Source organism: Rhinoraja longicauda, chromosome 18 (assembly GCF_053455715.1).
Source record: "Rhinoraja longicauda isolate Sanriku21f chromosome 18, sRhiLon1.1, whole genome shotgun sequence".
Taxonomy (NCBI): domain Eukaryota; kingdom Metazoa; phylum Chordata; class Chondrichthyes; order Rajiformes; family Arhynchobatidae; genus Rhinoraja; species Rhinoraja longicauda.
In genome coordinates this window covers 34,413,944-34,441,627 of record NC_135970.1, presented here as the reverse complement: position 1 = coordinate 34,441,627, position 27,684 = coordinate 34,413,944, and the positions used below count along the sequence as shown (strand labels likewise).

The following is a 27,684-nucleotide window of genomic DNA, read 5'->3' as shown; positions in this document are numbered from 1 at the left end:
GCTGAGTTACTCCAGCATTTTGTGAATAATTACATTTGTCCAACATCATTCATTGGTTTAAGATGGGGGGGGGGGGGGGGGGGGATTAATAGGAACCCGAGGGGTAACGTTTTCACACAAAGGGTGGTGGGTGTATGGAATGGACTGCCAGAGGAGGTAATTGAGGCAGGGACTATCACAACGTTTTAAGATACATTTGGACAGGTGCATGTATAGGACAGGTTGAGAGGGATATGGGCCAAACGCAGGCAGGTGGGACTGGTGTCGATGAGACATGTTGGTCAGTGTGGGCATGTTGGGCCGAAGGACCTGTTTCTGTGCTGCATGACTCTACGACTATGACTCTATAGCAAATTAATACTACTCCGTTAAATAATTCAATAGGATTATCTTTTACATTTTACCACAAACCAATAAGATTGAACAACAGCAACACCCGACAAACCAATTCCTTATGTGAAATCGCTGTAATTTACCAAGCCATTTTACCTGTGGACTTTCAATAAAAATGCTAAAGTCTATTTTGAATTGAATTAGATAAGGGCAGAACTGCAACTGAATTCTGTATACATTTTAATGGTTATTATTATTTCTCCCTGACCTATGGCTATCATTTGTGGTCTGCAGCAGATGCTTTCAGACGCACTAAGTATAAAACTGTGACCTAAAAGATCTGTTTGTGGTAATGACATTTTATCTAAACAAAAATGTCCTCACAATTAACTCCACAAACCAATTCTCACGTTGGTGTCATGTGCCCACCGTGCGTGTCCACCTCGACTTCTAAAGTATACACTTCTCTGAAGACTTACATTTAAATTGCATTTAGCAGGAGGTAGTGAATCGAGTAGATCTTTTAAACGCGATAAAAGCTTTGCAGAGGTGGTTCAGCCAGAGGAACCTGTCACATCTGCCGGTGATAACTATTTGCTGTGTTTAATTGGATGGGGGGAATGAAACAGTTGACTGTTTATCGGAAGATGCAGCTCCCTCTAAATGTGTAAATGTGCCCAGCAAATGCCAATTCAAAGAAAGCGTTCTTACTTCAGACCCACGCGATGATTAATTAGCAATTAATTCTGGATGCTCATTACACCTCTCAGTTTGTTTAACAGTGGGGATGCGTTAATTATCTGAATTCCAGTTGCTAAATTCCCTCCTCCTCCTACCATCCATCCCTCCTCCACCCCTCCCTCCCCGGAGTTTGTGACTTGAAAACGCTGTACCAACCACTGACTGTCTCAGGGTGCCAAGACCATGTCTGTGTTGAATGAACGAACACAAGCCGTCGAGCTGAATGCTCGCACTCCATAGCTTGGCTGTCCATGACATCACACGCATCCGACACTGGGAAACAAATAGCACTTCCAAGCTTTGCCCCCTCCAGTCTGACAGTCTCTGCAGATTTGCTGGCGGCTTTACGGTCAGCGGATCGTCTCCACGCTCGCAGACAAGCTCGACCAGCAGCGATGAGGCTCCCGTGTCTACTCTGTTACCTGTCCCTCTTCGTCCCGGCGCTGGCTGCCAGCTCAAGGTTGGTGGTGAAACGGCAAAGCGAGCCCATCATTGCCGAGAATGTGCAGGGGGAGGGAGGGGAAGGAACCGAGCGGACGCCGTGCCGATGGTTTTGTACCGAAGGTAGTTGACACAGAATGCCGTGGAGTTGCTCAATGCCCAGCAATGAGACGGCTTTAACTCACCAGCTACAAGAGAACTCGCTGTGAGCCCGAGAGGTGGCTCTCCGATGGTTTTTTTTTTAGTGCAATTGAGGTTGTTGTAACTTAACGTTGAAACACTGCACGCCCACGATTTGTTACACCAGCGATAGACACGAGAATGCCGGAGTAACTCCGAATTGTTGGGGCTAAGCTAAGCTTCAGACTGGGGTCGCTTCACATATTTCCATGCTTGCCGTTTCTCTTATTCGTTGCAAACTTGTTTTAGCCGGTCTGTAAGGAAGGAACTACAGATGTTGGTTTAAACCCAGTGTAGACACAAAAACAACTGGAGTAACTCAGCGGGACGGGCAGCATCTCTGGAGAGAATGAATGTGCCTGAAGAAGGGTCTCGACTCGAAACATCACCCATTCCTTCTCTCCAGAGATGCTGCCCGTCCCGCTGAGTTACTCCAGCGTTTTGTGTCTATCTTCGGGGTGCTGTATGCTACGTGAACGCTGGATGTAGTTGTAAGAAAATAACTACAGACGCTGGTACAAATCGAAGGTGTTTATTCACAAAATGCTGGAGTAACTCAGCGGGTCAGGCAGCATCTCAGGAGAGAAGGAATGGGCGACGTTTCGGGTCGAGACCCTTCTTCAGACATTTGTACCAGTGTGCTCGTATACTTTCTAGGCTGAACGATGCGACCTGCCCCGTGGCGGGCGGAATGTCACATCAACTGTGTGGTATGCCGGTCTTAAAATTGGCCTCGGTCAAAAATGAATTCGCAGGTGTAAGTAAGTGGCTTCCAGTTCCTCAACTCGAGACGTTCTGTCTTCCGTGGCTGCCACGTCTGAGCCCACGGTCCCGTTTGATGCATCAGTCATTGTTGGAAATTAATTAGCAATTATCAGTAAATAATTGGTGGGTCGTGGCCAATGAATCTACATGCTCAATTAGTTGATTTTGTATCACGATTGGACAGCCTGTGATGAATTGCTTGTGGATGCTTGGTTTGTGAGTGTGTATGTGTGGATACAGCAGCTGGGTAGATAGATAGATGGATGAAGAACTAGTCTGAAGAAGGGTCTCGACCCGAAACGTCACCCATTCCTTCTCTCCCGAGATGCTGCCTGACCCGCTGAGTTACTCCAGCATTTTGTGAATAAATACCTTCGATTTGTACCAGCATCTGCAGTTATCTTCTTATACTAGATAGATGGATGGATGGATGTGTGTGTCGGAAGGAACTACAGATGCTGGTTTAGACCCAAAAAGCTGGAGTAACTCAGCGGGACAGGCAGCGACTCTGGAGAGAAGGGATGGGGCGACGTTTCGGGTCGTGACCCTTCTTCAGACTAGTTAGGGATAAGGGAAACGAGAGACATAGACGACGATGATGTAGAGAGATAGAGATAAATCTGTCCGAAGAACCCGAAACGTCACCCATTCCTTCTCTCCAGAGATGCTGCCTGACCCGCTGAGTTACTCCAGCATTTTGTGTCTACCTTCGATTTAAACCAGCATCTGCGGTTCCTTCCTACACAAGAATAATGAAGAGATGGACGTTTGTGTGTGTACGCCCACACACACACACACGGATGGCTATTTTCGCGGTCTGTTTTGTCAGACTTTTACTTGAGAGCTGGCGATTCATTAAAGTTACATTGTCTTCAAGCAACACACACCAAAAAAATATATATAAGGCCTAAACAAATCAATATTAATGCGTCATCCGTCATAAACTCTGGCACTGGAAGGTTACTCTCGGTTTCGTGCACAAAATAATTGCTTTCATTTACAAGTAGCACCACATAACTCCTGAGATACCGAATGAATTATGAATGAAACCAAACCAGCAACAAAAAGGAAACGGCTCCCTTCCCATTGCGATCAGAATGTGAACCATTTAGCGCCGTTTTCGGTGCAGTAAATTACAATTAAAACACAAAGTACTTGTGTGCTGTAACTCCAGCTCGACTGAGAAAACCAAGCCATTGTGTACAGCTTTGGTCTCCTAATTTGAGGAAGGACATCCTTGTAATTGAGGCAGTAGGTTCACGAGATTGATCCCTGGGATGGCGGGACTGACATACGAGGGAAGATTGAAAAGACTAGGCTTGTATTCACTGGAGTTTAGAAGGATGAGAGGGGAATCTTATAGAAACACATCAAAATTATAAAAGGACTGGACAAGCTAGATGCAGGAAAAATGTTCCCAATGTTGGGCGAGTCCAGAACCAGGGGCCACAGTCTTAGAATAAAGGGGAGGCTATTTAATACTGAGGTGAGAAAAAAAACTTTTTCACCCAGAGTTGTGAATTTGTGGAATTCTCTGCCACAGAGGGCAGTGGAAGCCAAATCACTGGATAGATTTAAGAGAGAGATAGATAGAGCTCCAGGGGCTAGTGGAATCAAGGGATATTGGGAGAAGGCAGGCACGGGGTATTGATTGGGGACGATCAGCCATGATCACAATGAATGGCGTTGCTGGCTCGAAGGGCCGAATGGCCTCCTGCACCTATTTTCTATGTTTCAAAACCAAAGATTATCTAACTGCATACACCAACTTACAATAAATGACTCCATATGCAAACCCCCCCCCAACCCCCCCCCCCCCCCCCCCCCCCACCTACAGACATATTAATTCGCTCTTTTTAAAGAAAAACCTAATCCTGTAGATATTTCACTGTCATTTCAATGTTTTAAATTGAGTTACAATCCCTGCCAGGGAGAATGTTTTCAAGTATAGTCTTTTTTGAAAGTGTCCCAAATATTATGGGGAAAGACTTTTCTTTTGACTGGATAACACACAAACAAAAGCTTTTCAATGTACCTTGACACACAGGACAAGAATAATACACTAAACTAAAGTTTTGGACGAGTACTGATAGGATATTTCTGTCTTTGGTCTTTCTAAATTCCACCGATTTTTTTTTCTCCGCACCATTCCTTAGACTTTTTCCCAAGTCACCACCAACACCAGAAAGATCTCGACCCGAAGTGTCTCCCATCCTTTATCTCCAGAGATGCTGCCTGACCCGCTGACTTGCATAAGTCCGGAAGTTCTTGAAGCAGAATTAGGCCATTCGGCCCATCAGGTTTCATGGCTGATCTATCTTTCGCTCTCAACCCCATTCTCCTGCCTTCTACCCATATCCCCTGACACCCATACTAGTCAAGAACCTGTCAATTTAAAGAGCACCAATGAATATTGATTTCTCTAACTTCAAGTAACCCATGCTCTGATAACAACCTGTCGCTAAATACCACCAAAACCAAGGAGCTGATCATTAACTTCCGTAGGTCACATAACGGGGAATACGCCCCGATCTTTATCAACGGGGACAGTGTGGAGAGAGTGTCCAGCTTCAAGTTTCTGGGCACTCACATTTCGGAGGACCTAACATGGTCCAATAACACTGCAGCGCTGGTCAAGAAGGCACAGCAACGACTGTTCTACCTAAGAACACTGAAGAAGTCTGGTCTACCCCAACAGCTGCTGACGACATTCTACCGCTGCACCATAGAGAGCATCCTAACACATGGCATCCCTGTGTGGTACCTCAGCTGCACGGAGGCAGAAAGGAAAGCTCTTCAGCGGGTAGTCCATAGAGGACCATCGGAACACAGCTACCAGCCTTGGAGGGCATCTACAACACACGATGCCTCAGAAAAGCCACCAGCATCCACAAATACTCTTCACACCCCTGCAACAGTCTGTTCGAACTTCTACCATCGGGCAGACGCTACAAGGCCTTCTATGCCCGCACCTCCAGACTCAGGAACAGCTTCATCCCCACGGCCATAGCTGCTATGAACCGGTCCTGCTGAGCCGGATGGTCACATCGCACAGTGATCCGGCACAGATCTACTTGCACTTTATTCTGTCTTAAAACTGTTACAATTTGTTTCGTTGGGTTGTTGTTGTTTAAATTAATACTGACTAGCTAATTAAATTATTGCATCGTATGGGAGGCGCATTCCCAATCTCGTTGTACCCCTGTACAATGACAATAAAGATATATTGTATTGTATTGTATTATTGTATCCTTCCCTCTCTGTCCCACCCCCCCCCCACCCAATTCGCGGTACTAGCTTCAAAGCCGTCTTGTTGAGTCTCATTGTCTGTAACTCGTTTTCACCTCGCCCACAACTAACAATGGCATGTTGCCACTCTCATCATTACTATTTTGCATATCTTTCATTCATTTGTTCTCTATCTCCCTACATCACCGTCTATATCTCTCGTTTCCCATTTCCCCTGACTCTCAGTCAGACCCGAAACGTCGCCTATTCCTTTTCTCCGGAGATGCTGCCTGACCCGTTGAGTTACCCGTCCAGCTTTTAGAGTTCTATCTTCAGTTTAAACCAGCATCAGCAGTTCCTCCCTGCAGCTCACCATTCACTTTGATTCTGGTACTTGTGTTATTACGGCTGTCAACAATAGCCCAGAGTAGCAGAAAAGTGGAAATGGTAATCGATTACCGCTCTGCTCATGACCAAACTTGTCTCGTCTGAACTTCAGGGGTTTGGATGGATGAATGATGGCTGTAATCACCATAACAAATTGATTCTCCCCTCAAAGCCACCACCAGGAACAGACACATTCTTTCACACCGTGAACAGCAGAACGCAAAGTGCTGGAGTTAATCATTTGGGTCAGGCAGCATTTCTGGAGAAAATGAATAGGAGACATTTTGGGTCGGGACCCTTCTTTAGGCTGAAAGTAGAGGGAGGGGGGAGGGGAGAGGGGAGAAGGGGGGGGGGGGGGGTCAGAAACAGGAGGCCAGAACAACTCTGGACTGACAACAGATGACCCAGATAGAGGCATAGATAAAGTGGATGCGCAAGGATGTTTCCACTGGTGGGAGAGTCTAGGACCTGAGGTCGTAGCCTCAGAATTAAAGGGCGCTGTTTTAGAAAGGAGGTGAGGAGGAACTTCTTTAGTCGGAGGGTAGTCAATCTGTGGAACTCATTGTCACAGAGGGCTGTGGAGGTCAAGCCAGTGGATATCTTTAAGCCAGAGGTAGACAAATTCTTGATTGGAACGGGTGTCAAGGGTTGTGGGGAGAAGGCAGGAAAATGGGATTAGGAGGCAGAGGTCAGCCATGATTGAATGGCGGAGTAGACTTGATGGGCCGAATGGCCTAATTCTATTCCTATAACTTGTGACCCTCAGGAATAGTGAACAGTGGAACTGGTAGGATGACTAGGGTGGGAGAAGGGAGGAGAGGGGAGGAAATTCAGGAGTTATTTGAAATTGGAGAAATCGGTATTCTCTGTATAATCCCACAGCCATGTATTTGAAAAGTTTTGAGAGTTGATTGAAATAGTTTCATTACATTTTTCAAGCAAAAACAGGGGCACAATGGGAAGAGCTGCTGCCTCACAGCGCCAGAGAAACATCGGAAATAGGTGCAGGAGTATGCTATTCGGCCCTTCGAGCCAGCACCGCCATTCAATATGATCATGGCTGATCATCCAAAATAAGTACCCCGTTCCTGCTTTCTCCCCATATCCCTTGATTCCGTTAGCACTAAGAGCTGTATCTAACTCCAAAGACGTACGGGTATGTAGGTTAATTGACTGGGTAAATGTACAAATTGTCCCTAGTGTGTGTAGGATAGTGTTAATGTGCGGGGATCGCTGGGCGGCGCGGACTCGGTGGGCAGAAGGGCCTGTTTCCGCGCTGTATCTCTAAATCTAAAATCTAACTCTCTCTTGAAAACATCCAGTAAATTGGCCTCCACTGCCTTCTGCGGCAGAGAATTCCACATATTCACGACTCTCTGAGTGGAAAGGTTTTCCTTATCTCGGTCCTATATTCTTAAACTGGGACCCCCTGGTTCTGGACTCGCCCAACCAGGTTCGATGCTGACCTCCGGTTCTGTCTGTGTGGAGTTTGCACCATCTGCCCCGTGTGACCGCCTGGGTTTCCTCCAGGTGCTTCGGTTTCCTCCAACATCCCAAAGATCTGCGGGTTTGTAGGTTAGCATCTAGAAATTGCCCCCCACAGCGTGCAGGGACAGGATGCCAAAGTGGGACAACATTAAACTAGTGATCGATGGGTGGTGTGGACTCGGTACACCAAAGGGCCTGTTTTCATGCTGCATTTCTAAACTAAACTAAACTGAAATTAATTGGTTTACATGCACTTTTGATGAATGGCTAGATTCATCCTTAATTGCACAAAATAATTGGGCAAAAAAAATGTTAATTGTACAAAATCTAAAAGGTAGGAATATAAATCTGACGTTAATCTGAAAGTATTTCATCCAATCATCAACATAGGCTTGTGCCAATGGATCAGATCAATCTAATCAATCATGTTTTTCTTTACTTGCAATGTGTCACAATTGGTCAAGATGTAAATATTTAATGCTCCTTTATTTTCTCTGTCTGGTTCCTGTAAGACCATAAGACGATGGATCAGAATTGGGCCGTTCAGCCCATCGAGCCTACCCCGATCATGGCCGATCTATTTTCCCCTCAATGCCCCATTTTCCTGCCTTCTCCCCGCCACTCCCACTCCCACATTGAATGGCGGTGCTGGCTCGAATGGCCGAATGGCCTCCTCCTGCACCTATTGTCTATTGTCTTCTCCCCTCACCCATCGGGCAAGAGGTACAGAAGTGTGAAAACGCACACCTCCAGATTCAGGGACAGTTTTTTCCCTGCTGTTATCAGGCAAATGAACCATCCTACCACAACCAGAGAGCAGGGCTGAACTACCATCTACCTCATTGGAAACCCTCGGACTATCTTTGATTGGACTTTACTGGCTTTATCTTGCACTAAACGTTATTCACGTTATTCCTTTTATCATGTATCTATACACTGTGAATGGCTAATTGTAATCATGTATTGTCTTTCCGCTGACTAGTTTGCACGCAACAAAAGCTTTTTACTGTACCTTGCTTGGTACACGTGACAATAAACGAAACCTTTGGCGTTAGGCCTGTTTCCATGGTGTATGACTCTCTGACTCGATGATTCTATGACTATTTGAATCAATGTGGTGCTGGCTCGAAGGGCCGAATGGCCTACTCCTGCACCTATTGTCTATTGTCTAACGCCAGTTATTTTAATAATCATGAGTGATCAGATACTGTCATTCTTGCACCTTGGTTTCTAGCAAAGGCAGAGACACTTGCATGGATGATTGTAACGGATACAAGCAGCAGGGAGGAACATCGGTAGAGTTGCTGCCTTCCAGCGCCAGAGACCCGGGTTCGATCCCAACTATTGGTGCTGTCTGTACGGAGTTTGTACGTTCCCCCCGTGACCGCTCGGGTTTTCTCCGGGTGCTCCGGTTTCCTCCCACACTCCAAAGACGTACGGGTTTGTAGGTGAATTGTCTTGGTATAAATGTAACATCCCTAGAGAGTGTGTAGGATAGTGTTAGTGTGCGGGCATCGCTGGTCAGTGCGGACTCGGTGGGCCGAAGGGCCTGTTTCCACACTGTATCTCTAAACTAAACTAAACAAGCTAACTAAATGGGAGTAGTGTGTCAAATGTTGGGGGAGACATCGTGAAGTGGATTGTAACTGAGGTTTGGAAGATGAGGAATAAGCAGAAGCCTTGCTAATATAAGGCACATCCCTGGACGAATTGATTTACTCTAAGATTCTCTTGTGCTTTGCGCTGTTTATTATTATTTTACCAAAATCAAGTAGTGAATAGTGATTAATAATGTCGCCATAACGACCGAGAGTACAGTGGCACCTATTGGCAAGGGATACCGCTACTGAATGTCAGAAAGTTTTGTCCATAAATCATTTTTTCCTCGTATTTCCGCGGAATACAAAACAAAATAAACAATCGCCTCACCGTGATCAATTACCAGAGCAAAACACCACATCCCGAGTGACAAGAAGCATTTGAAGGAAGAGGATGTATTGGGTAAATATTTATACAAGATTAATGGTGAGATTGCAAAGGAAAGGGGAAGGCGCACACTACTTCAAGGGCACAATAAACATATCAACATTTGTTCAATTAAGCAAAGCTGGGGTTGTGTTTCACCAAAGTGGACATGGAGCTGATGGCCTGTACTTTCTGGGCCTTTCTTTGATGGAGTTTAGAAGGATGATGGTGTTGGGGGGGGGGTGGGGAAACCTGGTTGAAACTTGCCGAATAATGAAAGGCTTGGATGGAGTGGATGTGAAGAGAATGTTTCCACCACTGGGAGAGTCTCGGACCAGAGGGCGCAGCCTCGGAATAAAAGGATGTACCTTTCGAAAGGAGGTGAAGAGGAATTTCTGCAGTCAGAAGGTGGTGGATCTGTGGGATTCAGTGCCACAGATGGCTGTGGAGGCCAAGTCATTTGGATATTTTTAAAGCAGAGGTTGATGGGTTGATTAGTCAAAGGATACAGGAGAATGGGGTTGGGACGGAAAATTAGATCAGCCTCGATTGAATGGCGCAGCAGGTTTGATGGGCTGAATGGCCTAATTCTGCTGCCATGTCTTATGATGCGCTACAATGGTGAGAACTATATTCTACACTCTGTATCTTCCCCTTTGCTCTACCTATTGTACTTGAGTGTGATCTGATTGTATCTATGTATGGTATATCGGATCTGTTTGGATAGCTTGCAAAGCAAAGCTTTTCACTGTACCTCTGTACAAGTGACAATAATAAACCTGAACGTTGTTGCAACCGGATTCATTCATTGAAGTCATTTTGCTGTATCTTTGACGTTAATGTGTGTGAAGGAAGTGCAGGCGCTGGTTTACACCAAAGATAGGCACACAATACTGGGGTAACTCAGCGGGACAGGCAGCATCTCTGGAGAGAAGGAATGGGTGACGTTTCTGGTTGAGGCCCTTCTTCAGACTGAAGAGTCTGAAGAAGGTTCTCGACCTGAAACGTCGCCCATTCCTTTACTCCAGAGATGCTGCCTGTCTCTTTGACATCAATGTTGAATTGATGTTTCTGCACCTATGTAGCAACGTTCTAGGAAACTCTATTTAATAATATTTAAATTTACTTGTTCGCAATTAGGCTGTTCAGTACCTCAGGATGGGAGGGAGTTAGCTGTTCAATCAGCCATTCTTATCGTTGCAAAACCTCGCTGGCTGCCAAAGGCTAATAATTAGTTGTGTACATGTGTTTCACTTGAGCCTGCACAGATCCCTGGCTTCTGACACTCGAACGATACAAATAGGTGACATAACAGTGATTACCCACACATATCTCTCTTACAATCTACTACTCGACCACCAGGAAGTTGAACTCCAGCAATCAGTACAGACGCGACGTTACTGTTATCACCACCAAGTTTGCACCTTGGCAATTTGCTTGATTAATTCCGTTCCATGTAAAGTAACACATTGCATTGATTTCTTGGGCTCTGTGTGGGATTGCTGCGTAATAATAATCCTTTATGGCAAGTGCTGACGTAAGCTGCAGTCCCCACTGTCCTTGCAGTGCACGCTATCGACAGAATTAGTGCCTGTAAGGATTAGCTGAAATGATAAGAATTATTTAGACTTTAGAAATGCATTTGGGAAACGAGGCCCATCCACCCACCGAGTCCGTACCCACCAGTGAACACTACTAGCACTGTCCTAAACACACACTGGAGACAATTGACAATTTTTCTACCAAAGCCAATTTTACCAATACAAACCTGTATGTCTTTGGAGTGCGAGAGGAGACCGAAGCACCCGGAGAAAACCCACGTGGCCCACGACAACCACCCCATGGACCGGCACTATTCTATATGCGAGGGACAATTTTACAGAAGCCAATTAACCTGTTGGTCTTTGGAGTGAGGGAGGAAACTGGAGCACCCAGAGAAAACCCACGCAGGTCAAGGGAAGAACGTACAAACTCTGTACTAACAGCAGATGTAGTCAGGATCGAACCCGGGTCTCTGGCGCTGTGAGCCAGCGACTCTACCGCTGCGCCAACATGCTGTTCCTTAAATTTATAAAAGAGTTCTTGGGTTTGTACCTTGTTAAGGAGTCCAAACTCTGAACCCAGTGGGGAGGCTCAGCTGGGCAACTTATGACACGAATGTGATTGTAGTTTTCCGTTTCATACGAGAGATGGCTGTAGTGGGATAAGAATGTCACTGTGCCCTTGAATTCCCCAAGTGTCTCACCGTTCACAACTGTGAGATCTGCAATGGTGTGGAAAAACTAATGCTAGACATGGTTATAGGTTTCGGCTCTCATTTTTAAACGAGCAATTCCATTTGTGATGGTCGCTGAGTGAATCTCTTAAACAGTAACTAATTTAACGGCGTTATATAAACCCTAAGGTGATGTGAATTCGAACTAACAGCTTCATGACCAACGCACAGGGCAACCTAAACACTGCAACACGGTGGCGCAGCGGTAGAGTTGCTGCCTTGCAACACCAGAGACCCGGGTTCGATCCTGACTACGGGTGCTGTCTGTACGGAGTTTGTACGTTCTCCCCGTGACCTGCGTGGGTTTTCTTCAGTTTCCTCCCACGCTCAAAAGACGTACAGGTATGTAGGTTAATTGGCTTCGGTGAAATTGTAAAAATTGTCCCCAGTGTGTGTAGGATAGTGCTAGTGTAACGGGTGATCACTCTATCGGCGCCGACTCGGTGGGCCGAAGGGCCTGTTTCCCTGCTGTATCTGTAATCTAAACTACAGAACGAAACGTCCGATTACTTGCTGTGGTATTATCTCCGGTTGCTCTCGTTGTCTTCCACTTTCTGAACAATTATTTACATTTACCAGTGACATTATTTTGAGCACTTTGAGGTACGAGGCACTTAGCATGATGTTTTCGGATGATGCTTGTAATCGTAGATTATTTTGCAGCAAGGCTGTAAGTCACATTGAGATTTTTGCTTGCTGATATTGCCCCTCGTATTTCACAAGAGCTGTATCCCCCAAGCAGTAATGGTACGGATCTGAATTCCATGTGCTTCTCAATTTGCTTTCACAGTGTCCTTCTTGGTTTTGCTACTTTCACATAAATGTAGATTATCTATTTCAAAGGGAACTTCTGGCAGGCCACTGTGCATCGCTTGTACCTAAGCAAGTGCAGTAATCCTGTTATTGATTACTTTCTGATTCCATTAACTGGAATCTGGGCAACACGGTGGCACAGCGGTAGTGCTGCTGCCTCACAGCGCCAGAGACCTGGGTTCGATCCCGACTACGGGTGCTGTCAGTACGGAGTTTGTACGTTCTCCCCGTGACCTACGTGGGTTTTCCATGGGTCCTCCGGTTTCCTCCCACACTCCGAAGACGTGCGGGTTTGTAGGTTAATTGGCTTGGTATAATTGTAAATTGTTCCTTGTGTGTGTGTAGGATAGTGTTAGTGCGCAGGGATCGCTGATCAGTGCGGACTTGGTGGGCCGAAGGGCCTGTTTCCGCGCTGTATCTCTAAAACTAAAAACGAAAACATCTACACTTTGTCCTTGCATGCTTTCGACACGGCATGATTTTCGAGTCATAGAGTGATACTGTGGGGAAGCAGGCCCTTCGGCCCAACTTGCCCATACCGGCCAACAATATCCCAGCTACACTAGTACCACTTGCTTCAGCTTGGTCCATATCCCTCCAAGCCTGTCCTATCTATGTACCTGTCCAATTGTTTCTTAAACGATGGGATAGTCCCAGCCTCAACTACCTCCTCTGGCAGCTTGTTCCATACACCCACCACCCTTTGTGTGAAAAAGTTACCCCTCGGATTCCTATTAAATCTTTTCCCCTTCACCTTGAACCTATGTCCTCTGGTCCTCAATTCCCCTACTTTGGGCAAAATACTTTGCATCTACCTGATCTATTCCTCTCATGATTTTGTATACCTCTATAAGATCTCTCCATCATCCTCCTGCGCTCCATGGAATAGAGACCGAGCCTACTCAACCTCTCCCTATAGCTCACACCCTCTAGTCCTGGCAACATCCTCGAAAATCTTTTCTGAACCCTTTCAAACTTGACAATATCTTTCCTGTAACACGGTGCCCAGAACTGGACACAATATTCTAAATGCAGTCTCACCAACGTCTTGTACAACTGCAATATGACCTCCCAACCTCTATACTCAATACTCTGACTGATATAGGCCAAATTGCCAAAAGCCTTTTTGGCCACCTTATCTACCTGCGACTTGACCTTCAAGGAACCATGCACCTGCACTCCTAGATTCTCTTTAACGTTTGATGCTCGCATAGATCTTTCTACCCTCCTTGTTGACTTGTGGTCAACAAGGTATGGTTTGTAATGTGCAAAAGCTAGCTAGCCTGCCAAGTCACTGAGGTTGTGATTGTTAAATAATGTTCTGCGATTCATCCTCTATTTCAGGTCAAGTCGAGTTTATTGCCGTAAGTTCATAAGATTTTTCAGGGCAGAATTAGGCCATTCGGCCCATCAAGTCTACTCTGCCATTAAATCATGGCTGATCTATCTCTCTCTCCTAACCCCATTCTCCTGTCTATCCATTAACTTGGCCTCCGCAGCCGTCTGTAGCAATGAATTCCACAGATTCACCACCCTCTGACTAAAGAAATTCCTCCGAAAAGAATGTTATTTTATTCTGAGGCAATGACCACTGGTCCTAGCCTCGACCACTAGTGGAAACATCCTCTCCACATCCACTCTATCCAAACACAAGCACGGTGAGGAACAGGTACAAGCTTGCTTGCAACAGCATCACAGGCACATCTATGATGATCCAAGATTTCTCCCAAGCTAGGTGACTCCATGCTGGGCAAGAGGAAAGATGTCAAGCTGGAAAGGGTACAGAGAAGATTTTCAAGGATGGTGACAAGACGAGAAGGTGTGAGCTATTGGGAGAGGTTGAGTGGACTGGGACTCTATTTCTTGGAGCGCAGGAGGATGAAGGTTGATCGGACAGAGGGGTACAAAATCATGAGAGGTAGAGATTGGGTAGTTGCACAGAGTTTCTTGCCCAGAGTAGGTGAATCGAGGGCCAGAATTCAGAGTTTTAAGGTGAAGGGGAAAGGATTTAATAGGAATCTGAGGGGTAATTTTTTCACACAAAGCGTGGTGGATGTATACCAGAGGAGGTAGTTGAGGCAGGGACTATTCCAATGTTTAAGAAACAGTTAGACAGGTACATGAATAGGACGGGTTTGGAGGGATTTGGACCAAACGCGGGCAGGTGGGTCTAGTGTAGCTGGGACATGTTGGGTGGTGTGGGCAAGTTGGGCTGAAGGGCCTGTTTCCATGCTGTATCGTTCTATGATTCTAAGTGGATCTCCATTCACGCATTTCAATCGCTCCACTCTTTGAAACCTCACACTGTGGACAGCTCGATTGTTTCTGATTAGTTTGCTGTCACCGCGGACTGAGGTACAGGGAAAAGCTTTTTCGCGTACTAACGGCAGCAGAAAGACAATGCTCGAATACAGTCGAGTCATTTACAGTGTACATTTACATGATGAGGTAATAACATTTAGTGCAAGGTAAAGCCAGTGTAGGATAGTCCGAGGGTCACCAATGAGGTAGATAGTTGTTCAGCACTGCTCTCTGGTTGTGGTAGGATGGTTCGATTGCCTGGTAACAGCTGGGAAGAAACAGTCCCTGAATCTGGAGGTGTGCGTTTTCACACTTCTGTACCTTTTGGCCGATGGGAGAGGGGAGAAGAGGGAGTGGCCGGGGTGCGACTCGTCCTTGATTATGCAGCTGTCACAGAAGATTAAAACAATTACACTTCTTCAATGAAAACACCAGCGTGGATGTTAGCCATCGCAGAACATAAGTTTGCAAAATCGACAATAACCCATCTTCTTGGGCATCTGAGACACGTATCATTCCTTGCAGCTGGAACCTAATGTTTTTTCTGAACTAATGCTAAAATTGGTTGATTTAGTGTTGAAACGAATGATCTAATCCTGGCAAGCCAATCTTCCCCTGTGATAATTGTTTAGTTTCGCGATTTCTTGAAGGCGTCTGTGAGTGATATCTGTAGTGCATTCCATTAGCGATCTCAAAATGACAAGGTGATTATCCTCGAGCACAAGTTCGCTGCAGAGAGCATCTTATCGGGATGCGTCACAGCATGGTTTGGGAACAGCTCCGTCCAAGACCACAGGAAATTGCAGACAATTGTGGACGCAGCCCAGACCATGGTACAAACCAGCCTTCCTTCCATTGACTCCATCTACAGGGCGGCACGGTGGCGCAGCAGTAGAGTTGCTGCCTTGCAGCGCCGGAGACCCGGGTTCAATCCTGACTACAGGCGCCGTCTGTACGGAGTTTGTACGTTCTCCCCGTGACCTGCGTGGGTTTTCTCCGAGATCTCCGGTTTCCTCCCACGCGCCAAAGACGTACAGGTATGTAGGTTAATTGGCTCGGCACAAGTGTAAATTGTCTCTGGTGTGTGTAGGGTAGCGTTAATGTGCGGGTATGGCTGGTCGGTGTGGACTCGGTGGGCCGAAGGGCCTGTTTCTGCGCTGTATCTCTAAACTAAACTTCACGCTGCCCCGGCAAGGCCAGCAGCATAATCAAGGACGAGTCTCACCCCAATCAGTAGCTTTTCTCCCCTCTCGCGTCGGGCAAGAGGTACAGAAGTGTGAAAACGCACACCTCCAGATTCATGGACAGTTTCTTCCCAGCAGTTATCAGGCAACTGAACCTATCATTGACTAGAGAGCCTTCTGGGCGACCTTCTACCTCAGGGGAGACCCTCGGACTATCTTCAATCAGACTTTACTGGAACTTACCTTGCACTAAACGTTATTCCCTTTGTCATGTATCTGTACACTGAGGATGGCTCGATTGCAATCATGTGTTGTCTTTACGCTGACTGGTTAGCACGCAACAAAAACCTTTTCACTGTACCTCGGTACATGTGACAATAAACTAAACCATCTGGGGTGATGCAATTGTGAGTTCATCAAAAACGTTTGTACAAATGTTGGGCAGTCGCGGTGGAGCAGCGGTAGAGTTGCTGCCTTACAGCGAATGCAGCGCCGGAGACCCGGGTTCGATCACGACTATGGGCGCCTTCTGTACTGAGTTTGTACGTTCTCCCCGTGACTTGCGTGGGTTTTCTCCGAGATCTTCGGTTTCCTCCCACATTCCAAAGACGTACAGGTTTGTAGGTCAATTGGCTTGGTAAATGTAAAAATTGTCCCGAGTGGGTGTAGGATAGTATAAGAAAATAACTGCAGATACTGGTACAAATCGAAGGTATTTATTCACAAAATGCTGGAGTAACTCAGCAGGTCAGGCAGCATCTCGGGAGAGAAGGAATGGGTGACGTTTCGGGTCGAGACCCTTCTTCAGACTGATGTCAGGGGGGCGGGACAAAGGAAGGATATAGGTGGAGACAGGAAGATAGAGGGAGATCTGGGAAGGAGGAGGGGAAGGGAGGGACAGAGGAACTATCTAAAGTTGGAGAAGTCGATGTTCAATAGGGTGTAGGATAGTGTTAGTGTGCGGGGATTGATGGTCGGCACGGACCCGGTGGGCCGATGGGCCTGTTTCCACGCTGTATCTCGAAACAAATGTTGCGGGATCCATACGATATCACTAGAGCGTGTATGTGTTTCTTTGACCTGTTTATGGTTTTCTGACTGAATTACTCTTATAAGCAGGGCTAGAATAACACCTTCCTTTGTTACAGCTTCGATGTAGTTATACAGCATGGAAACTGGCCATTTGGCCCTAATCTATCCATGCCGACCAAGGTGGCTCATCTCCACCAGGTGACCAATATGCTTCTAAACCTTTCCTATACCATGTACCTGTCCAAATGCCCTTTAAATGTTGTTATAGTACCTGGCCCAACTACCTCACCTGGCACTACATTCCATAGCCCACCTCCCTCTGTGTGCAAAACGTTGCCCCTCTGGTTCCTATTAAATCTATCATCTCTCTCCTTTACCCTATATCGTCTGGTTCTTTTAAACATTATTATAGGACTTGGCTCAACTACTGTGTCTGGCAGTCATTCCATTTACCAAAAAGATTTGCTCTTCAGTTTCCTATTAAGTTTATTTAATTTCATGTCCAAAAGTGATAGGAACAGAAGTTGGCTCATCAAGTCTACTCCACCAGTACAATCACGGCTGATCTATCTTCCCCTCTTAACCCCACTCTCCTGCCTCTCCCCATAACCCCTGACACCTATACTAATCAATAGTCTGTCTCTGCCATTAAAATATCCATTGACTTGGCCTCCACAGCCTTCTGTGGCGGTGACTTCCACAGATTCACCACCCTTTGACTAAAGAAATTCCTCCTCATCTCATTCCTAAAGGAACATTCTTTTATTCTGAGGCTATGGCCTCTGGTCCTGGAATCTCCAGCAAGTGGAAACATCCTCACAATATCTGCCTTTCACTATTTGGTTCGTTTCAATGAGGTCCCCCCTCATTCTTCTAAACTCCAGCGAGTACAGGCCCAGTGCCATCAAACGCTTCAGGTCAGGACCCGTCTGAAGATGGGACATCTTGGTCGACATGGCCAAGTTGGGCAAAAGGACCTGTTTTCATGCTGTATGATCCTATGGGCAAGATAGACATGTCAACCATATTAAAGAATCTACCCATCTCTGCCTTTAAAAAATATCCATTGACTAGCCTTCTGTGGCAATGAATTCCACAGATTCACCACCCTCTGACTAAATAAATTCGTCCTCATCTCCTTCCTAAAGGAATGTCCTTTAATTCTGAGGCTGTGACCTTCATTTATTCTATAAGCTCTGGTCCACGACTCTCCCACTCGTGGAAACTAGTCCTCTCCACATCCACTGTATCCACCTGGTCTGATCATGTTTTCCACTTCACATGTGCCCAATGATCTGGTAAGTTGCTCTGCAAAGCACTGTTTAGCTTGCAGCCATGTCAGTTGTAGCGATGCATGTAGGAGCTTTGTGTCGTGAGGAGTTGACCATGTGGCAAGGATACTCGACAGGGGAGACCGAAGTCTGGAAGAGCCGTAGTGGTCGGTGACTCCATAGTCCGAGGGACGGACAGAAGATTCTGTGGCAGCAGGAGGGACTTGAGGATGGTCTGTTGCCTCCCTGGTGCCAGGGTTCAACACATCACAGACCGGCTTCAGAAAATCCTAGTGAGGGAAGGCGATCAACCTGAAGTCGTTGTGCACGTGGGCACGAATGACGTCGGGCGGAAGAGGAAGGAGGTGCTACAGCGGGAGTTTAGAGAGTTGGGAAAAGCGCTGAGAAGTAGGACGTCGAAGGTGGTTATCTCTGGACTGCTACCGGTACCTCGTGCTGGTGAGGCCAGGAACAGAGAGATAGAGGGTATGAATTTATGGCTGAGGGGCTGGTGCAGAGAGCAGGGATTTAGATTTCTGGACCACTGGGATCTCTTCTGGGCTAGGGGTGACTTGTACAAAAGGGACGGGTTGCATCTTAACAGCAGGGGGACAAACATTCTGGCAGGCAGGTTTGCTAGTGTGACACCTGTGGCTTTAAACTAAGTAGTGGGGGGGAGGGGTTAACAAATTGTGAATATGAAGATGAGGTCAAAGGGAATACAGGAGATATTGCAAAAGACTCTCGGAAGAATGGGAACAGAAGTTCTAGAGCGGAAAAGAAATTAAGGGCAGGGCCAATTGTGAACGATGTGAGAGAGGAGGTAAATACAGAAGTTAAAGTGTTGTACTTAAATGCGCGTAGTATAAAAAATAAAGTGGATGAGCTTGAGGCTCAGTTAGTCATGGGCAAGTATGATGTTGTAGGGATCACTGAGACATGGTTACAAGAGGACCAGGGCTGGGAACTGAATATTCAGGGGTACACAACGTATAGAAAAGACAGACAGGTGGGCAGAGGGGGTGGGGTTGCTCTGATGGTAAGGAATGATATTCATTCCCTTGCAAGGGGTGACATAGAATCAGGAGATGTTGAATCAGTATGGATAGAAATGAGAAATTGTAAGGGTAAAAAGACCCTAATGGGAGTTATCTATAGGCCCCCAAACAGTAGCCTCGACATAGGGTGCAAGTTGAATCAGGAGATAAAATTGGCGTGTCAAAAATGTAATGCTACGGTGGTTATGGGAGATTTCAACATGCAGGTAGACTGGGAAAATCAGGTTGGAAATGGACCCCAGGAAAGAGAGTTTGTAGAGTGCCTTCGAGATGGATTCTTAGAACAGCTTGTACTGGAGCCTACCAGGGAGAAGGCAATTCTGGATTTAGTGTTGTGTAATGATCCTGATCTGATAAGGGGACTAGAGGTAAAAGAGCCATTAGGAGGCAGTGATCACAACATGATAAGTTTTACTCTGCAAATGGAAAGGCAGAAGGGAAAATCGGAAGTGTCGGTATTACAGTATAGCAAAGGGGATTACAGAGGCATGAGGCAGGAGCTGGCCAAAATTGATTGGAAGGAGGCCCTAGCAGGGAAGACGGTAGAACAGCAATGGCAGGTATTCCTGGGAATAATGCAGAGGTTGCAGGATCAATTTATTCCAAAGAGGTGGAAAGACTCTAAGGGGAGTAAGAGACACCTGTGGCTGACGAGGGAAGTCAGGGACAGCATAAAAATTAAGGAGAGGAAGTATAACATAGCAAAGAAGAGTGGGAAGACAGAGGATTGGGACTCTTTTAAAGAGCAACAAAAGTTAACTAAAAAGGCAATACGGGGAGAAAAGATGAGGTACGAGGGTAAACTAGCCAATAATATAAAGGAGGATAGCAAAAGTTTTTTTAGGTACGTGAAGAGGAAAAAAATAGTCAAGGCAAATGTGGGTCCCTTGAAGACAGAAGCAGGGGAATTTATTATGGGGAACAAAGAAATGGCAGACGAGTTAAACCGTTACTTTGGATCTGTCTTCACTGAGGAAGATACACACAATCTCCCAAATGTTCTAGGGGCCGGAGAACCTAGGGTGATGGAGGAACTGAAGGAAATCCACATTAGGCAGGAAATGGTTTTGGGTAGACTGATGGGACTGAAGGCTGATAAATCCCCAGGGCCTGATGGTCTGCATCCCAGAGTACTTAAGGAGGTGGCTCTAGAAATAGTGGAAGCATTGGAGATCATTTTTCAATGTTCTATAGATTCAGGATCAGTTCCTGTGGATTGGAGGATAGCAAATGTTATCCCACTTTTTAAGAAAGGAGGGAGAGAGAAAACGGGTAATTATAGACCAGTTAGTCTGACATCAGTGGTGGGGAAGATGCTGGAGTCAATTATAAAAGACGAAATTGCTGAGCATTTGGATAGCAGTAACGGGATCATTCCGAGTCAGCATGGATTTACGAAGGGGAAATCATGCTTGACAAATCTACTGGAATTTTTTGAGGATGTAACTAGGAAAATTGACAAGGGAGAGTCAGTGGATGTGGTGTACCTCGACTTTCAGAAAGCCTTCGACAAGGTCCCACATAGGAGATTAGTGGGCAAAATTAGGGCACATGGTATTGGGGGTAGGGTACTGACATGGATAGAAAATTGGTTGACAGACAGAAAGCAAAGAGTGGGGATAAATGGGTCCCTTTCGGAATGGCAGGCAGTGACCAGTGGGGTACCGCAAGGTTCGGTGCTGGGACCCCAGCTATTTACGATATACATTAATGACTTAGACGAAGGGATTAAAAGTACCATTAGCAAATTTGCAGATGATACTAAGTTGGGGGGTAGTGTGAATTGTGAGGAAGATGCAATAAGGCTGCAGGGTGACTTGGACAGGTTGTGTGAGTGGGCGGATACATGGCAGATGCAGTTTAATGTAGGTAAGTGTGAGGTTATTCACTTTGGAAGTAAGAATAGAAAGGCAGATTATTATCTGAATGGTGTCAAGTTAGGAGGAGGGGGAGTTCAACGAGATCTGGGTGTCCTAGTGCATCAGTCAATGAAAGGAAGCGTGCAGGTTCAGCAGGCAGTGAAGAAAGCCAATGGAATGTTGGCCTTCGTAACAAGAGGAGTTGAGTATAGGAGCAAAGAGGTCCTTCTACAGTTGTACCGGGCCCTGGTGAGACCGCACCTGGAGTACTGTGTGCAGTTTTGGTCTCCAAATTTGAGGAAGGATATTCTTGCTATGGAGGGCGTGCAGCGTAGGTTCACTAGGTTAATTCCCGGAATGGCGGGACTGTCGTATGTTGAAAGGCTGGAGCGATTGGGCTTGTATACACTGGAATTTAGAAGGATGAGGGGGGATCTTATTGAAACATATAAGATAATTAGGGGATTGGACACATTAGAGGCAGATAACATGTTCCCAATGTTGGGGGAGTCCAGAACAAGGGGCCACAGTTTGAGAATAAGGGGTAGGCCATTTAGAACGGAGATGAGGAAGAACTTTTTCAGTCAGAGGGTGGTGAAGGTGTGGAATTCTCTGCCTCAGAAGGCAGTGGAGGCCAGTTCGTTGGATGCTTTCAAGAGAGAGCTGGATAGAGCTCTTAAGGATAGCGGAGTGAGGGGGTATGGGGAGAAGGCAGGAACGGGGTACTGATTGAGAGTGATCAGCCATGATCGCATTGAATGGCGGTGCTGGCTCGAAGGGCTGAATGGCCTACTCCTGCACCTATTGTCTATTGTCTATTGTCTATTGTCTATTGTCTATTGTCTATTGTCAGAAGAATATCGAAGGCTATATGGATTTACAGAGAATATTGTGTTAACGATCTTGGATTTGAACGTTATTTATGATGTAAACTTATCTAGAACTGTCAACATAAGGAAGTGCCCTGCCATTTTCTTCACTGAGTTAGAATAGGATGACAGTAAAGATTATTGAAGGTATGTTCGTGCATCATCTTGATAGATGTGCGGGCATCAATGAGCCCTTTGATTCAAGGTTTGTAAATGCTGACTTAACCCATGGCTGAGTGCTCTGGTGAGTGGACTGAATAACAACTGTGTTTTTCAGGTCATTGAAGATAGACACAAAATGCTGGAGTAACCCAGCGGGGCAGGCAGCATCTCGGGAGAGAAGGAATGAGTGACGTTTCGGCTCGAGACCCTTCTTCAGACTGGTTAGGAATAAGGGAAAGGAGAAAGAGACATAGACAGTGATGTGGAGAGATAAAGAACAATGAATGAAAGACATGCAAAAAAGTAACGATGATAAACAGGCCATTGTTAGCTGTATGTTGGGTGAGAACGAGAAGCTGGTGCGACTTGGGTGGGGGAGGGCTGGAGAGAGGGGGAATGTCGGGGCTACTTGAAGTGAGAGAAATCAATATTCATACCACTGGGCTTTAAGCTGCCCAAGCGGAATATGAGACGCTGTTCCTCCAATTTGCGTTTAGCCTCACTCTGACAATGGAAGAAACCTAGGACAGAAAGGTCAGTGCGGGAATGGAAAGGAGAATTAAAGTGTTTAGCAACCGGGATTGTGGTGACATCACAGGTAGGTAGGGTGGTAAAGAAGGCTTTAGGTAATATTGGCCTTCAACAGTCAGGGTAATGATTATAGAAGTGTAATAACCAGGAACTGCAGATGCTGATTTACCAAAGAAAGACACAAAATGCTGGAATAACTCAACAGGTCAGGCAGCATCGCTGGAGAACGTGGATGGGTGATGTTTTGGGGTGACCTGAATCATCACCTATCCACGTTCTCCAGAGTTGCTGCCCGACTCACTGGGTTATTCCAGCAATTTGTGTCTTTCATGATTATTATCAGTTTGGTTTATTGTCACGTGTGCCGAGGTACAGTGAAAAGCTTTTGTGTGCGATCCAGTCAGCAGAAAGACTATACATGATTAAGACAATACGTGAATCTGTGTTCTAGAAGCTGGGGCATTATGTTACGATTGTCCACCCTGCTTAAAGGAAGGATGATATTAACCTGGAAAGAGTGCAGAGAATATTTTTGATGATGTTGTCAGTACTCGAGCACCTGAGCTACAGGGAGAGGTTGGGCAGGCGAGGACTTTATTTCTTGGAGAGCAGTAATCTGAGGGGTGATCTCATAGAGGTGTATTCAAACATGATGGTATAGATAGGGTAAATGCACAGTCTTTCACCCAGGGTAGGGGAATAAAGAACCGGCCGCCATAGGTTTAAGGTGAGAGGACCAAGGTTTAATAGGAACCTAAGGGGCAAGTTGTTCACATAGGGTGGTGGGTATAAGGAACGAGCTGCCAGAGGAGGTAGTTGAGGGAGGTACTGTAATAGCATTTAAAAGGCACTTGGACATGTGCATGGATAGGAAATGTTTTTTTAGTTTTTTAGAGATAAGAATGCGGAAACCGGCCCTTCGGCCCACCGAGTCCGCACCGACCAGCGATCCCCGCACACTAACACTATCCTAAACACATTTAGAACAATTTACACATACACCAAACCAATTAGCCTACAAACTTATGTGAGGAAACCGAAGATCTCGGAGAAAACCCACGCCTTCACAGGAAGAACGTACAAACTCCGTACAGACAGCCACCCGTAGTCGGGATCGAACCTGGGTCTCTGGCGCTGTGAGGCAGCAACTCTACCGCTGCGCCACCGTGCCACTTTGTGTCGGTCGTCCGCTTTATGTGGAATTACTTTCACCACAACACTGGCATAGTTTTTAAGTTAATGAAGCTGGAGAATGTTTCCTGCTAACAGTCTCGTGTTCTGCTCTATTATTTATTTCCCCTTGTCATTCCAGTACCCTGCGCTCATTATACATTAATGGCTCCATTCTCTGAGAGTAATCTTTCCAACTGGAGTGTCTTGGGCACGTGGATATCTGTCCTCGTGTGTACCCTTCTCTCATCTCCATCTCCATCTGTTGTCCTGGATCGCAGCTTCCCTTTCTGGCAGCATGTTGTCTCAGATGGTTGCAACATTTGATCAATGTCTTTTCCACTTCCTGACTGGTGTGATTGAACGGAATTATCATCACGGGAGGCTTTCAGCTGCGGTCGATCGTTGCTAAAACGCAGTTACGTTTTGTCAAACACGGACAGCCTACGACCCATGGGGAGAACCTCCACAAGCAGACAGAAGAAATGGGGCGGCACGGTAGCGCAGCGGTAGAGTTGCTGCTTTACAGCGAATGCAGCGCCGGAGACTCGGGTTCGATCCTGACTACGGGTGCTGCACTGTAAGGAGTTTGTACGTTCTCCCCGTGACCTGCGTGGGTTTTCTCCGAGATCTTCGGTTTCCTCCCACACTCCAAAGACGTACAGGTATGTAGGTTCATTGACTGAGTAGATGTAAAAATTGCCCTGAGTGGGTGTAGGATAGTGTTAATGTGCGGGGATCGCTGGGCGGCGCGGACTTGGTGGGCTGTTTCCGCGCTGTATATATATGATATGATATGATATGATCCTGACTACGGGTGCCGTCTGCACAGAGTTTGTACGTTCTCCTCGTGACCTGCGTGGGTTTTCACCGGGTGCTCCGGTTTCCTCCCACATTCAAAAGACGTGCAGGTTTGTAGGTTCATTGGCTTTGGTAAAATGGGAAATTGTCCCTAGTGTGCAGGTGTAGTGTACGGGGTCTGTATCTCGAAAGTCAACCAGGAAAGAACTGCAGATGCTGGTTTAAATCAACGGTAGGCACAAAATGCTGGAGTAACTCAGCTGGACAGGCAGCAATCTCTGGAGAGAAGGAATGGGTGACGTTTCGGGTCAAGACCCTTCTTCAGACCCAACCTGAAACGTCACCCATTCCTTCTCTCCAGAAATGCTGCCTGTGTCGCTGAGTTACTCCGGCATTTTGTGTCTCCCAGCCCAATGCATCGTTGACCTTTAAATGCTACCAAGTCCCAACTTCCCCACCCCTCCCAAGACACAAGGTCTGACCTCCCTACGTGTCTGTACATTCCTTGACCAACTCAGTACCCTCTAAGTTAACGACTTGTTAGCATCTTGCACTTGTGAGTTCTTCTTTATTACTTTCAGAGGTACAGGCGTGGAAACAGGCCCTTCAGCCCACTAAGTCCGCGCCAACCATCCATCACCAATTCACACGCGTTCCATGTTAGCTCGCGTTCTCATCCAGCCCCGTCACACTAGGGGGCAATTTACAGCGGCCAATTAACCTACAAACCCGCGCGTTCTTTGGTATGCGGGAGGAAACCGCAGCGCCCGCGCAGTCACGGGGAGAGCGTGCAAACTCCACGTGGACGGTGCCCGAGGTCAGGATCGAGCCCCGGTCTCCTGCGCTGTGAGGCAGCAGCTCTACCCGCTGCGCCACCGTGCTCGGGCCTTGTACATCATTGTTGGGGCAGGGGAAGGCCGTAAAATTATCTTTGTCGTATTATAAGATCATACAGCATGAAAACAAGCCCTTCAGCCTAACCTGTCCATGCCCGACCAAGGTAGAGCTCTTAGGGCTAACAGAGTCAAGGGATGTGGGGGGGGGGGGGGGGGGGGGGGGGGGGGAAGCAGGAACGGGGTGCTGATTCTGAATGAACAGGCCCTTCGGCCCACCGAGTCCGCTCCGCCCAGCGATCCCCAGCACATTAACACTATCCTACACACACTAGGGACAATTTTTTAAAACATTTTACCCAGCCAATTAAACTACATACCTGTACGTCTTTGGAGTGTGGGAGGAAACCGAAGATCCCGGAGAAAACCCACGCAGGTCATGGGGAGAACGTACAAACTCCGTACAGACGGCGCCCGTAGTCAGGATCGAACCTGAGTCTCCGGCGCTGCATTCGCTGTAAGGCAGCAACTCTACCGCTGCGCCACCGTGCCGCCTCGTCTACCTACAGTGGTGTCACCTGCCTGTGTTTGGCCCGTATCCCTCCGAACGTTTTCCTGTCCTGTGTACACTTTCACACAGGGCAGTAACGGTGGCTGGGCTGTTCTGGGTCTGTGGTAGCAGCAGCAACAATCTAATTCATGGCATTCCGTCCGAGAAGCCACTCCGCCAAGCGAGCATGGCCGTTTTTAAGTCGAGGCAGAAAATGATTGGAATGCTCAGTGCCTGTGTAAAGTACACTCCTGGAAGAGAGACGATAGTGGATTAACACTAATCCAAAAGTCAAGTACAATATGGGTCAGAAATTTGAAACGTGTAGAATAGACTATCGCTCCATCCATTATCTCCCCCACTCTCGGCTCATTATGACAATCAGAAACTGCAGAGGCCGTGAAAATGAAATCATCACAGAACATTATGCTGCTTCAAATTTCCAGTAGTTTAATTTAGAGATACAGCGCGGAAACAGGCCCACCGGGCCCACGCCGACCAGCGATCCCTGCACATTAACACCACCTTACACACACTAGGGACAACTTTACATTTATACCAAGCCAATTAACCTATAAACCTGTGCGTCTTTGGAGTGTGGGGGGAAACCGAAGATCTCGGAGAAAAAACACGCAGGTCACGGGGAGAAGGTACAAACTCTGTACGGACAGCACCCATGGTCGGGATCGAACCCGTGTCTCTGGCGCTGCAAGCGCTGTAAGGCAGCAACTCTACCGCTGCGCCACCTGCCACCCTAATAGCTGTAATAGTTTGCTTTTGGTGGATTTTCAAGTACTTTGAAAGGGGATGGGAGATTGGAAATAAGGGACTATACATGATTACAATTAAGCCATCCACAATTTACAGGTACAGGATAAAGGGTATAATGTTTAGTGCAAGGTCAAGTCTGATTAAAGATAGTTGTCTCCAATGGGGTATATTGGAGGTAAAGATCGCTGTCTAGTTGGTGAGAGGACGGTTCAGTTGCCTGATAACAGCTGGGAATAAACTGTCCCTGAATCTGGAGGTGTGCGTTTTCAAACTTCTATACTTCTTGCCTGATATGGGAGAGGAGAGAAGAGGGATTGAACAGGGTGAGACTGGTCCTTGATTATACTAGTGGCCTTACCGAGGCAGCGTGAGGTGTAGATGGAGTCAATGGAAGGGAAGTTGGTTTGTGTGATGGTCTGGGCTGTGTCTACAATTCTTTGCAATTTCTTGCGGTCTGGGATGGAGCTGTTCCCAAACCAAGCTGTGATACATCCTGATAAAATGCTTTCTGTAGACGCATCTGTAGACGTTGGTGAGGGTTTGTTGGGGACATTCTGAATGTCCTAAACCTTCCAAGCAAGTATATGCATTAGTGTCTTTTCCTGGCCATTGCTTTGACATTGCTGGTCCAGTACAAATTACTTGTGATATCTATTCACTAAAACTCTCGTTTGTT

General features: G+C 46.6%; 1 protein-coding gene across 3 annotated transcripts in view; it reads left to right on the top strand.

Moving 5' to 3' along the window:
- The first annotated feature begins 1,237 nt into the window (after window positions 1-1,237).
- Window positions 1,238-27,684, top strand: part of luzp2 (leucine zipper protein 2) — a 206,596-nt gene continuing 180,149 nt past the window's right edge. For all 3 annotated transcript variants that reach the window (XM_078415490.1, XM_078415491.1, XM_078415489.1), the window contains exon 1: window positions 1,238-1,534. In XM_078415490.1, the coding sequence (XP_078271616.1) occupies window positions 1,326-1,534 (209 nt within the window). In that variant the 5' untranslated portion in view covers window positions 1,238-1,325. The remainder of the gene's footprint in view (window positions 1,535-27,684) is intronic.